The sequence below is a fragment of the Camelina sativa genome, chromosome 17 (genome assembly GCF_030686135.1).
Source record: "Camelina sativa cultivar CO46 ecotype springtype chromosome 17, ASM3068613v1".
NCBI classification, from domain to species: domain Eukaryota; kingdom Viridiplantae; phylum Streptophyta; class Magnoliopsida; order Brassicales; family Brassicaceae; genus Camelina; species Camelina sativa.
The window spans coordinates 7470402-7482219 of NC_141896.1; the positions used below are offsets into that span (position 1 = coordinate 7470402).

Below are 11818 nucleotides of genomic sequence, written 5' to 3' on the forward strand. Positions count from 1 at the left end.
CGGTTAGACTCGGAACTCTCTTTGACTATATATATTACCACACCTTTTTCGTTCCATCATTTCTAAACACACACACACACATTGCTTTGTTCTATTTTTTTGGCCTGAGTGAAATACAACATATATGTCTTCTTAATTTGGTTGGTAAAACATAGCCAGCTATGATGTTCATTACGCAACTCGCAAAACTTTATACTACAAAGATAAATATAACACCGGTTGACGAAGTAAATACCCTGTTTACCCAAACAAAAAGAGAAGTAAAAGTAAAACTCCTCTTGTTCTCACGTTATATTGATTGGTACTACTAAGAAACATTAACACATCTAGTTACTTTGATAAATTGGTAATTTTAATATATAATAAAAGATTAATACTTACTAGTTCTTAATATGCATTAGTAAAACTCCTTTACTAAAATCACACCCTTTCATTCAAAACCTTAATTTCTTTATAAAATAAAAATAAAAAGAAAGCCTTTTCTTTTGTCCCAATCATATCTGCTAATTTTAATTAACATGTTTAGGAATCTTGGATTGGACAAGAAATTCTACTACATTACTATACGCCACGTAAATACAACGTATGGTTATTTTTTCACGTTAAATTTTTTGTATTATTCCTATAACATACGTCTTTTCTAAAAATTAAAAGAAAGACATGTATCATGAAAAGGTATCATAATCAGAATAAGAGTAATCAGTTTGAAAACTAGCTCTAGTTGACGAAAAATTATCTTACTTGAAACATGTGTTGAGTATTCACATTTTATAAAAGGAAAAATATAAGACATGACTTTTGCCGTAGACAAAACCCCTTAGTCCAATCAACAAAAACGTGTGGACGGCAAGACTTCTTTCTCTATATATATCTCTCTCACTTGCCGGATTATTAGTAACCAGAAGATCGTACATTAACAACTCCTTTCCTTCTTCCTCTCTCACTAGCTAATAGTATACCTCAAGATTCATTCAGTTGAATACTTACTAATCACTCAATTTAATCTACGTCATCGTGATGGCCTTAGCTAAAGAGTTAATGGGTTACCCTCTCACCACAGAAAGGTTATCATCATTTGTTTCGCCGGCGTCGCATTTCAAGAAGAGGACACAGACAACACAATTCTCCATCAACCCTTTTGATCGGAGACCAAGAAAGACAAAGTCCGGTGTGGTTGCGGCCATCAGCGAAGATTTGATCAAAACGCTGCGTATTTCCACAACCACCGGAGACAGAAAGAGCGAGGAGGAGGAGAAAGCGGCTGTGAAGTTCAAGGTGAGAGCTGTGGTTACTGTGAGGAACAAGAACAAGGAGGATTTGAAAGACACTATTGCTAAGCATTTTGATGCTTTTGCTGATAAAATCGGTAGAAACATCGTCTTGGAGCTTATTAGCACCCAACTTGATCCAAGTAAGTTGTCTCTCTTTTTTTTTTTTTGAAATAAAACAGAACAATCATATATTTGTTTAAAAAAACTAAATGGGATTTCTAGACTCGTGTTTCTAAAATGGGTTTGTAATACTAAGAAAACATATTAAACCTATTGATTCAAACAGAAACGAAGTTGCCAAAGAAGAGCAATGCGGCAATTTTAAAGGATTGGTCAAAGAAATCTAAAACCAAGGCAGAGAGAGTTCACTACACGGCGGAGTTCACGGTGGACGCAGCGTTTGGCACGCCGGGAGCCATCACCGTTATGAATAAACATCAGAAAGAGTTTTTCTTGGAGAGCATAACCATCGAAGGCTTCGCACTTGGTCCTGTTCACTTTCCATGCAATTCTTGGGTTCAGTCCCAAAATGATCACCCGGAGAAACGAATCTTCTTCACTAATCAGGTAACTGATTAATTAAGTAATTAATCATGGTTCCCAACAAAAATCTTTAAAACACGTCATTCTCGATCCCCCCACGAATTGATTACACATCTTAATCAGTTTCAAAATCTTCTTTAATAGTAATATTTATGTCAAGGTGGGTCCATATTATAATAATACCCATCTCCCAACTATATTGTAGTACTAGTATATTCTTTGTGTGGTGGGAAACTATATAACTAATAATTAATAATTAACGTTATGCAAATTGAAATATAATTCTCAGCCGTATTTGCCGAATGAGACACCAGGCGGATTAAGAGTACTGAGGGAGAAAGAGTTGAAGTATCTAAGAGGAGATGGGAGTGGAGTGAGAAAATTATCAGACAGAATTTACGACTTTGATATTTACAACGACCTTGGAAATCCTGACAAGTCGTCTGAACTCTCTCGCCCCAAACTCGGCGGCAGAGAGATTCCTTACCCTAGACGATGTCGTACCGGTCGTCAATCAACCGTTACTGGTATATTTCATAGTGAACTTTTAACAAAAACATCACTTATACAAAAGGAAGGAACACAACCTTAATGAATGATCTGTAACGTTGCTGACAGATAAAGAAGCGGAGAGCCGAGTAGAGAAGCCATTACCGATGTACGTGCCACGAGACGAGCAGTTCGAAGAGTCAAAGCAGGAAACTTTCGCTGCAGGGAGGCTAAAAGCGGTTTTACACCACCTAATTCCGTCGCTCAAAGCTAGTATTTTAGCTGAGGACTTTGCTGACTTCGGCGAGATCGATAGACTCTATAAAGAAGGCTTGTTACTCAAGTTAGGGTTTCAAGATGACATCTTTAAGAAGTTCCCTTTGCCTAAGGTCGTCGTTGATGCACTCCAAGAATCTTCTAAAGGACTCCTCAAATACGACACTCCCAAAATATTATCAAGTAAGCACAGTCTAAATTGATAACGTCTCTTAACATCAAATTTTTGACTAATAAATTGAACTCATGCCATTTAAATATACTAACGCAAGCATGAGACATCCCTTAACAATATTTCCAAGAGTTTTACTTTATTTTATTGGTCTTTGTTTCGCCATTTGTGTATCGTTAATTGGGACCCATTGTGAAAATTTTATCCCACCAAGAAAAAGAATTAGTAGATAATATCTCTCTAGTTCCAAAAAGCAGACAAACGCACTATAGTAAAGTACAAATACAGCAAACATATGTTCCACGTGCTTTTCTTAATTCGTTTTGCGGATATAACAAAAGCGCGTTTGCTTTATATTACTCACAATTACTCACAACGTTAATACTAAATAATGCAGAGGATAAAAACGCATGGCTACGAGATGACGAGTTCGCACGCCAAGCCATAGCTGGCATCAATCCAGTGAACATTGAGAGAGTCAACACTTATCCACCGGTCAGCGATCTTGACCCCAAGGTCTACGGTCCACAACACTCCGCTCTTACTGACGACCACATCATCAGTCACCTCGACGGTTTCTCCGTACAACAAGTACGTTTATCTAAACAAATCCCCATATATACTACAATGGATTAACTATACTAATCAAAAAATTATTAATTAACTAAATGTTGTCTTTTGTAAAATTTTCAGGCGTTAGAAGAGAATAGATTGTATATGTTGGATTACCATGACATATTCTTACCGTTCCTAGACCGAATCAATGCGCTAGACGGACGCAAAGCTTATGCTACAAGAACCATTTTCTTCTTGACCCGTCGAGGCACACTTAAGCCGGTAGCCATTGAGCTAAGCCTCCCATACCACGGCCCCAAACATCGGTCTAAGCGTGTGGTTACACCTCCAGTCGATGCAACCTCCAACTGGATGTGGCAACTCGCTAAAGCCCACGTTAGTTCTAACGACGCTGGTGTCCATCAGCTTGTCAATCACTGGTTAGTACTCAATAATCATATATTATATGTTATATATCATACGAATTTATCTATATCAAGTAGTGAAAAAAGAGTTACTCACATGTTTATTAAAATATTTGTTTAATTTGTAAAGGTTGCGGACCCATGCGTGCCTAGAGCCATTTATAATAGCTGCACATAGACAATTGAGCGCTATGCATCCTATATTCAAGCTATTGGATCCGCACATGAGATACACGTTGGAAATCAATGCTTTGGCTAGACAATCATTGATCAGTGCAGATGGTGTGATCGAAGGAGGCTTTACTGCTGGCGCTTACGGCATGGAAATGAGCGCCGCCGCATACAAAAGCAGCTGGCGGTTCGACAAGGAAGGCCTCCCCGCCGATCTCATTCGCAGGTACTTTAGTTTAGCTAAACCATGTGACTAATAAAACACACACAGTGTTGCTTTTCAAAATTATTACATAGAATCTAATTTTAATTTATTTATTTATTTTATTTTTCAGAGGAATGGCAATTCCTGACGAAACACAACCACATGGTCTAAAACTCCTAATCGAAGACTATCCATACGCCAACGACGGTCTTTTACTCTGGTCCGCTATCCAAACCTGGGTCCGAACCTACGTGGAACGATACTACCCAAACCCGAACCTAATCAAAACAGACACGGAGCTACAATCCTGGTACTCCGAAACAATCAACGTCGGCCACGCCGACCTTCGCGACGCCGAGTGGTGGCCGGAGTTATCAACCGTCGACGACCTCGTCTCGATCCTCACCACCATAATCTGGCTCGCCTCAGCTCAGCACGCCGCTCTCAACTTCGGACAATACCCGTACGGAGGTTACGTCCCGAACCGGCCACCGTTGATGCGGCGGTTGATCCCCGACGAGTCGGATCCGGAGTACGCGAGCTTTATATCCGATCCGGAGAAGTATTATTTCTCGTCGATGCCTAGTTTGGCGCAGACGTCGAAGTTCATGGCTGTGGTTGATACTTTGTCGACGCATTCGCCGGATGAAGAGTACATAGGGGAGAGACAACAGCCGTCGACATGGACCGGAGATGCGGAGATCGTTGATGCGTTTTATGGGTTTGCGGCGGAGATAGGAAGGATAGAGAAAGAGATAGAGAAAAGGAACTCTGATCCAGACCGTAGAAATAGGTGTGGGGCTGGTGTTTTGCCTTATGAGTTGTTGGTTCCCAGTTCTGAGCCTGGTGTTACCTGTAGAGGTGTTCCTAATAGTGTATCCATATAATATGATTCTGTGTAACCAAATTTTAATTTGGAAAGTAACTAAATGTATAAAATTGTTATAAATAATTGATTTTCTAGTAAAACAGAACAATATCTCGATATAAAATGACTTGTAAATGTTATAGTATATTCGAAATAGAAATATTTCAGTGGGTTGAGACAAAAGAAAAAAAAATTCAACGTTATTATGAAATTTGAAGTAAAATCAACAGAATTTAAAAATTGAACATGGGGGTAAATCTAGATGTCGAAACGCTTCCATGCAATTTGCCACGTTTAGATGATATCAATTATCAACACCGGTTAAAACACTTAAACCGTAATAAACCGAATTGGTTTAAACTTTGTTTTTCAAATTTAAAAGCACACACTCTCTCACCAGTCACCACCTTTGTCTCTGCAAAAAAAGGATCTCTCATCAGACTTTTTATAAAAATGGCGTCGATGAAAGACGTTAATCTCTTCCGTCGTTACCTATCAATCGTTCTCAGTCTCTTTCAAAGCCTGTTTTCACGTTTCTTCGATTTCCCCATACTCATCAAAATCGCCGACTCGTTCCTATCTCTGTATTTCTTGGTTTTCTGCGATCTCCGACCTGTAACCGTCGATCTAGACGACGGAGAAACCACTGTCCATTTCTGGATCTCCGGACACCGTAGAATCTCCCGTCCCAATCTCGTCATGCTCCACGGATACGGTGGAAACTCCAAATGGCAGTTCGTTCACCAAGTCTCCGATCTCTCTAAATCTTTCAATCTCTTCATCCCCGATTTGCTCTTCTTCGGGAAATCTTACTCGAGGAGTCTAGATCGGAGCGTTGAGATTCAGGCGAGGAGCGTCGCCGGAGGATTGAAGAAACTTGGTTGTTGTTGTGTCGAAGGAGGAGTAGGAGGAGGAGGAAGGGTCTCGGTGTATTCGATAAGCTACGGTGGATTCGTGGCGTATAGAATGGCGGAGATGTGGCCGGAGATGGTTGAGAAACTGGTGATTGTGAGCAGTGGAGTGGGGTTCACGCAGGAGGAGAAGACGGAGGAGATGAAAAAACACGGAGGAGATTGTTCGAAGATTCTTGTTCCGAAAACTCCGATGGATCTGCGGTTGTTGATTAAGATCTCTATGAACACCGGTTTAACGTTCGTTCATTGGGTTCCTGATTTCATTCTTTCCCAATTCATCACTGTAAGATTTATTTTTCTGTTTATTTGCAAATTTGGTCCTGTAAATTGTTTGTTCGTTGATTATGAGCCTAAAGGTATGAAATTGGTGAGTATTATCCTATCTCTCTTTTTTTTTTTTTTTTATAGGTGATGTATGAGAAAAATCGGCAGGAGCTTCTTGAGCTAGCTAAGAATTTGTTGGAGAGAGAAGAGGAACCAGAATTGACTGTAATCTCACAGGTAATTTTAGTAATTTATTTCGCTCTATTATTCAAAATTGATATTTAGTAATTCTTAATCACTAGTAGATAGTAATGATACTTTTAAAGCATCAAGATAAAAATATTAACAAGTTGTTGATGAGTCGCTTATACTTTTGTAGAAAAAAAATGGATTGTTTTGGAGACCAGACATACTATTTTTGTTTCTTTGCTTTTAACTTTTCTGTTATTTATAGGCCAGTGGAGGACACTATGGATTAAGAGATGCTTTACTCGAAATCGAATCTTACGAATATAAAAATTGATGTGATTAATTTTGATATTCATAATGCAGAAAACGTTAATCGTTTGGGGGGACAAGGATAAAGTATTTCCTTTGGAGCATGCTTATCGGCTGCAGAGGTAAATTTATACTATACACACTCATTACATTATCGATATTCTCTAATGCGTCCCATAAATTAAAAAAGTGTAGTTTATTTCCATCGTAGTCGACAACATCGATCGTTGAAACGCATGTAAATAAAAATGATCGTAAATCAATATGTCGAAATTAATCATATATCTTTTGCAGGCATTTACAAAGTTCAAGATTAGAGATAATAAAGGAAACTGGACACGCTGTTAACATTGAAGCACCAACTACTCTTAATAATTTAATCACTTCGTTTGTCTTATCTTAAGTGTTTGATTTCTATTCTTGTATATACTTCTACTTCTATTAGATATCTATATGCATTTGATTTGAGTAAATACTATATATAGTAGACATTATTTCACACATCAAATGCAGCAAAGCCATAAAAAACATGGAACTCGCTGCTGACTTGCTGATTCAGCAAAAAGACTAAAAACTTTCAAGCTTAAAATGAAGTGGACAACTAAAAAAATACACAGAAAAAAGAAAAGAAAAAAGAAACCCACTGAAAAATAAGAAGAAATAGTTAGGAAGTCACAACTATTAAAAAAAAAAACTCACCTGTATTATTTGATCGCCTATAAGACTCATGAATTTAATATATATAATACATACAGTTTGACTCCTTGTGCCTTCACTCTCTCCATAGATGTGTAAACTCCTGAAACCTAAAAAAACAGTAAAAGTTGAGGACTAGAACCATATAAAATACTCGAGCTTCTCTTCTTTATGAAAAATATGGAAATCTATTGTTCTGTAAAAGTTTACCAAGAAGATGAACATAGCAGTGAGAGCTGGCTCAGACTTCTATATTCAAGTACTTTAGTAACGTGTCATATGTTGTAACATGTGAGGACCGGACGTTTGCGAAACCAATTGCTCTGAACTTGGTGATGGTCTTAAGAGATGATTTCCACCATTTGGGTTCACCATCACTTGTCTCATAGTTTCCTTGGAGTTGCTTGCATTCGTCTCTGGTTTTGAGGATTCTAGTAAAGCACGCACCTGTCGACCCAACACATTAAAGAAACTTGAGAGAGATGTCCATAAATTTGACTGTACACAAAGAGATGCGATAGTTACTATTTAACTTACCATTGCAAGTCGCTTCTTGTGGAGATCAGTTGGTACCTGCAAGTTGTCAACCTCAGATCAATAGCAAGCATATAGCGATGCACAGTCACATGTACTAAGTTCTTGGAGAGTTTTAAAAAGAAAATCACTTACGGTTTTTGTTTGGTGTTTATCCTCACTCGAGAATCCAGGAATTGTCAAGTGCAAGTTTTTCTCTGCATATCCAGCAAACAGCACAATGAGTAACAATAGCGACTACTTATAATCCACACTGAACAGAGCTCATCACCCAAATTAAAATTTTTAAGTACAGACCTAGGTGGAGTAATATATCCTTGGGCTCCAATACGGATGATTTACGATGCTTAGCCAAGCTACATGCAAAAGACGTCACCTGCAATCAAGTATTGGTAAGATAAGAGATAGTATTCCACAAATATGTCAAGCGAAAAATCTAAACTAATACTAAATAACTGATATTAGCTACTAACCGAATCAATGAAGTCATCTGCTACCTCCAAAAGGAGGTCTTCAACATCAGGATCCAACTTGGCATGAACATCTACCTGAATATCATAAAGACAACAGGATGAGACATATTTTTAAATGACATGAACAGAAGAAGATAGAATCATGCTAAAGAGTTCAATAGAGATAGTCACCTGCGAAACCAAATCCTGTATCTTTCTTTTACCAAGGAGTTGATTTGTTGCTTCTGTTCCCTGGCTTGAGCTACCACCTGGTGTTGTTGTACCCGATTGTGTGGCATCCGGTTGTGAACCCGTTAAACTGACAGATTTTTGTCCTGCATGATTTGACATCCTTGGAGATGGCTGTTGTTGATTAATCTGCATTTGCTGTTGTTGTTGCTGCATCTGCTGTTGTGGTTGCTGCTGTAGTTGTTGCTGCATCTGTTGTAGTTGTTGCTGTTGCTGGGATTGGCTCATCTGCGGCTGGCCTATTTGTGATTGTTGTTGCTGCTGTTGTATGATCTGCGATAACTGCTGCTGATTCAAGGACATACCAGATTGGTGTAACTGAGAAGAGGGTAATTGTTGCTGCTGCTGCTGTAAGAGTAGAGCCTGCCTTTGATTCGGTTGGAGTCGGAATGAATTGGAGCTAGTTATTCCAGACATTTGCTTCAGCCATTGCTGCTGCGTCAAGGAGTTTTGCATCATACCAGCTTGTCCATTCTGGGCCAGACCCGTTAACTGAGGATTCATGAATGCGAGAGAAGATGATCTTTGGAGGTTCTGGACCTAGACAGGGAATACAAAAAGTTTCCAAGTGAAGTGGATACGTCAGATGGCAACTCTTTTTTCTACTTGAAAAGAACAAAAACACATGCTTACAAAAGGATCAGGAATTTTTGCATTTTGCACAATATAAATGTATTCGTACCTCTATAGATACATATGTCAGTTTTACAAGACATGGTAAATCTGTCAAATTTAAGAACAGCCTCATTCAGGTATTTTAGTTGCCAATTACAGAAACTGCTAAAAAGAATCTCTGCAAGCCAATATTGAGTGATTAAACTACCAACATCTCATGGATCAGTTTAGCTAAGACCGGGCAACAGTAAGCCAAAAATGAAAGGGTCCAACACGAGAAATCATTTGTATCAACTAAACAAGTTCACAATTTAAGAGAGAGTAAGTGTAAGTAAAGTAAACCAGAAAGGTCATACGACTTTTTTATTAATTCATACCTGAGGTGAAGTAAGAGCGTTTTGCTGTGACAATTGCTGTCTCATCTGCCCCGGGTTGATTCGTTGCTGAGCATAGAGAGCAGGGTTACCTCTCATTTGCGAGCTCAAATTAAGTGATCCCATCATTCCCATAGCTTGCATCCCTTGCAACTGTTGTCCAGAACTCCCTGGATGAAACTGCGAACCTTGAACCAGGCCAGATTTCTGCCTCGGCTACAACGGAAAGCTCACTTGTCTCAGAATAATAAAAAAGTGATTTTGTTCACACAATAGGAGAAAACCACAGAATTGCAGTCATCTCCATCACACACTACTTGTTAACAGCTTCAGATCCAATTCAAAACCCAATGCAAATACATAAAAAAAGCTACAACTTTACACTCTATCCAATTGCATTCTACATGACCAAGAAAACAAGAAACACAAAAAAAGAAATGTATGAACTGAATGAAAAAACAGAGTAAAGTAAGGAATGAAGTACCGAAGCAGCAGCCAATAACTGAGGTTGAATGTTCAACTGAGCAGCTCCAGATGCACCGTTAAGCATAGGCAAGTGACCGCTTTGGCCAACCAAAGAAGCTCTGGACAAATTAGGGTTACCACCACCCATCTGCTGCTGATTCTGCTGCTGGCTCTGTTGAACTGAACCTGAGCCACCAAAGTTCATGGTACCGTACAACCCAGCTTGCTGCCTCAAAACGTTGCCGTATTGACCTTGCTGCTGCTGTTGTTGTTGCTGAATTTGGCTCATGCGAGAAAGAGAAGGGGATCGCTGAAGAGATTGAGCAATTTGGTAATTCGACATTGGGATTTGCTGTGGACTCATATGTTGTTGTTGCTGAAGAATCTGCTGCTGTTGTTGTGATAATTGTGGAATCGGAGATGAAGAGATTTGCTGCTGCATCATCTGTTGTTGTTGTTGTTGAGGTAATTGCTGATTTTGGTGTTGGTGAAGCTGTGGAGTTTGATTGAGTTGCTGAGTTTGCTGATCTAAAGATGAAGAAGGAGGAGGATGAGAGAGAGGAGAAGGAGACGGGATCTGAGCTCCAACAACGGGTGGTGGGTTCGAAGTAGGGTTGGGAGAGGAGATGTTGTTGTTGTTGTTGGGTTGCGAATTGTTTTGGATGACAACACCGTCGGTCGTAGTAACAGTCATCGCCGGAGACGCAGCCGAATTAACAGAATTGGAAATCGCAGGAGGAGGAGGAGCTGTTATGTGTTGTTGTTGCTGTTGCGATGATGATGTAGGTGGAAGAGGTGGTGCAGAGGATGATGCAGGAGAAGGTTCCATAGGATTAGGAGATTGTAGTGATTTCGGTGGCAGAGACGACGATGATGGAATTGATTCCGCCATTAGAAGAAGAAACTAAATAAGTCTCTTTTTTTTTTTTTTTTTCCTCTTTCGATTTTTCTCTCATGAAATTGTAAAATAAAATTTCCCAGAAAAATAAATACTATTTGAGACCGAGAAAGGGATATAGAATAATCTGAGCCGTACACGTCAGTAGATTTTTATAGGAAAAATAATAGATACTGTGTGTAATGTATGTACCTCTTGTGTGTTTCATTATTCCCAGACTCTCACACACAACTAACTCTTTTAACACTTTTGAGTACTTCCCATTTGATCAACCTCCTCAGCACATCAATTATTTTAACATTTTATTGTTTGTTTTTGTTTTCACCATTTGCATCAGATAATTTATTGCTTTTTTTTTTCCTTTACAAATATAGACCAGAAATTGAAAAAAGAAAGAAAGTCAAACAGTTTCGTTACTGAAGTGGTGAATAGTAGTGTGTGCAGTGTGTTGTGTTCTCGCTTTTATAAAAGAAGATTCTGCTGATTTACATGTCATTTGTACCACGTCCCTTTTTGTATCTCAATTGTTTTTTTTTTTTTTTTTTTTAATTTATGTTTTAAACTTTATTCTGCTCAAATTTTGTTTCTCTCTTGAGTCTTGATTCTTACAACTATGCTACTATTTTGTTTTATATCTAACACATACAGATTAAGCCTTAACAATTATTGGTTAGCTAAGTAAAACTATACAAACTAGACGAGATTTTTTGTTCGTCTCTTGATGGTTTTTGCTTGAACTACAAAACAACTACTGAGAACTTTCGTCTCACTAAATAATAGAAAGGATATAATCCGTTACCAATCTTCTTCTAGTTATAAACAAGAAACCATTAGTTGAACATAAAATTATGCTCTTTTATTGAATAATAAATCAGAGGTTTAAA

At 38.5% G+C, this 11818-nt stretch overlaps 3 protein-coding genes across 4 annotated transcripts; 2 read left to right on the forward strand and 1 right to left on the reverse strand.

The window, feature by feature from the left end:
• Positions 1 to 713: 713 nt before the first annotated feature.
• LOC104756072 (lipoxygenase 3, chloroplastic) lies at positions 714 to 5076 on the forward strand. The gene is made up of 8 exons (XM_010478589.3): positions 714 to 1411; positions 1558 to 1838; positions 2104 to 2341; positions 2433 to 2762; positions 3149 to 3342; positions 3445 to 3746; positions 3862 to 4128; positions 4238 to 5076. Exons 1-8 carry the CDS (start codon positions 1018 to 1020, stop codon positions 4992 to 4994), a joined length of 2763 nt encoding a protein of 920 aa, XP_010476891.1. The 5' UTR covers positions 714 to 1017; the 3' UTR covers positions 4995 to 5076.
• A 269-nt stretch (positions 5077 to 5345) lies between these two features.
• On the forward strand, positions 5346 to 7124 carry LOC104756073 (uncharacterized). Its single transcript, XM_010478590.3, has 4 exons — positions 5346 to 6172; positions 6298 to 6390; positions 6706 to 6773; positions 6946 to 7124. Exons 1-4 carry the CDS (start codon positions 5429 to 5431, stop codon positions 7052 to 7054), a joined length of 1014 nt encoding a protein of 337 aa, XP_010476892.1. The 5' UTR covers positions 5346 to 5428; the 3' UTR covers positions 7055 to 7124.
• LOC104756074 (transcription initiation factor TFIID subunit 12b) lies at positions 7115 to 11204 on the reverse strand. 2 transcript variants are annotated; one of them, XM_087494101.1, is made up of 9 exons: positions 10056 to 11204; positions 9575 to 9778; positions 8526 to 9122; positions 8355 to 8429; positions 8179 to 8257; positions 8017 to 8078; positions 7885 to 7920; positions 7558 to 7794; positions 7115 to 7457 (listed from the first exon to the last, which is right to left on the reverse strand). In XM_087494101.1, the coding sequence occupies exons 1-8, from the start codon at positions 10926 to 10928 to the stop codon at positions 7612 to 7614; spliced, it is 2109 nt and encodes a 702-aa protein (XP_087350227.1). In that variant the 5' UTR covers positions 10929 to 11204; the 3' UTR covers positions 7115 to 7457; positions 7558 to 7611. The 2 variants fall into 2 exon arrangements, with proteins under 2 accessions (XP_087350227.1, XP_010476893.2); XM_010478591.3 differs by having other exon boundaries at positions 9575 to 9787; positions 10056 to 11157.
• Positions 11205 to 11818: the final 614 nt, after the last annotated feature.

Bases quoted from the DNA above. Each gene is read 5' to 3' on its own strand.
- LOC104756073 (XM_010478590.3), top strand. From the start codon at position 5,429: ATGGCGTCGATGAAAGACGTTAATCTCTTCCGTCGTTACCTATCAATC. The intron at 6,173-6,297 runs GTAAGATTTATT...TTTTTTTTATAG, and splicing joins TTCTTTCCCAATTCATCACT to GTGATGTATGAGAAAAATCG. The intron at 6,391-6,705 runs GTAATTTTAGTA...TTCATAATGCAG, and splicing joins AATTGACTGTAATCTCACAG to AAAACGTTAATCGTTTGGGG.
- LOC104756072 (XM_010478589.3), top strand. From the start codon at position 1,018: ATGGCCTTAGCTAAAGAGTTAATGGGTTACCCTCTCACCACAGAAAGG. The intron at 3,343-3,444 runs GTACGTTTATCT...TAAAATTTTCAG, and splicing joins ACGGTTTCTCCGTACAACAA to GCGTTAGAAGAGAATAGATT. The intron at 4,129-4,237 runs GTACTTTAGTTT...TTTATTTTTCAG, and splicing joins CCCGCCGATCTCATTCGCAG to AGGAATGGCAATTCCTGACG.
- LOC104756074 (XM_010478591.3), bottom strand. From the start codon at position 10,928: ATGGCGGAATCAATTCCATCATCGTCGTCTCTGCCACCGAAATCACTA. The intron at 8,430-8,525 runs GTGACTATCTCT...TATGATATTCAG, and splicing joins TACAGGATTTGGTTTCGCAG to GTAGATGTTCATGCCAAGTT. The intron at 8,258-8,354 runs GTTAGTAGCTAA...ACTTGATTGCAG, and splicing joins CAGATGACTTCATTGATTCG to GTGACGTCTTTTGCATGTAG.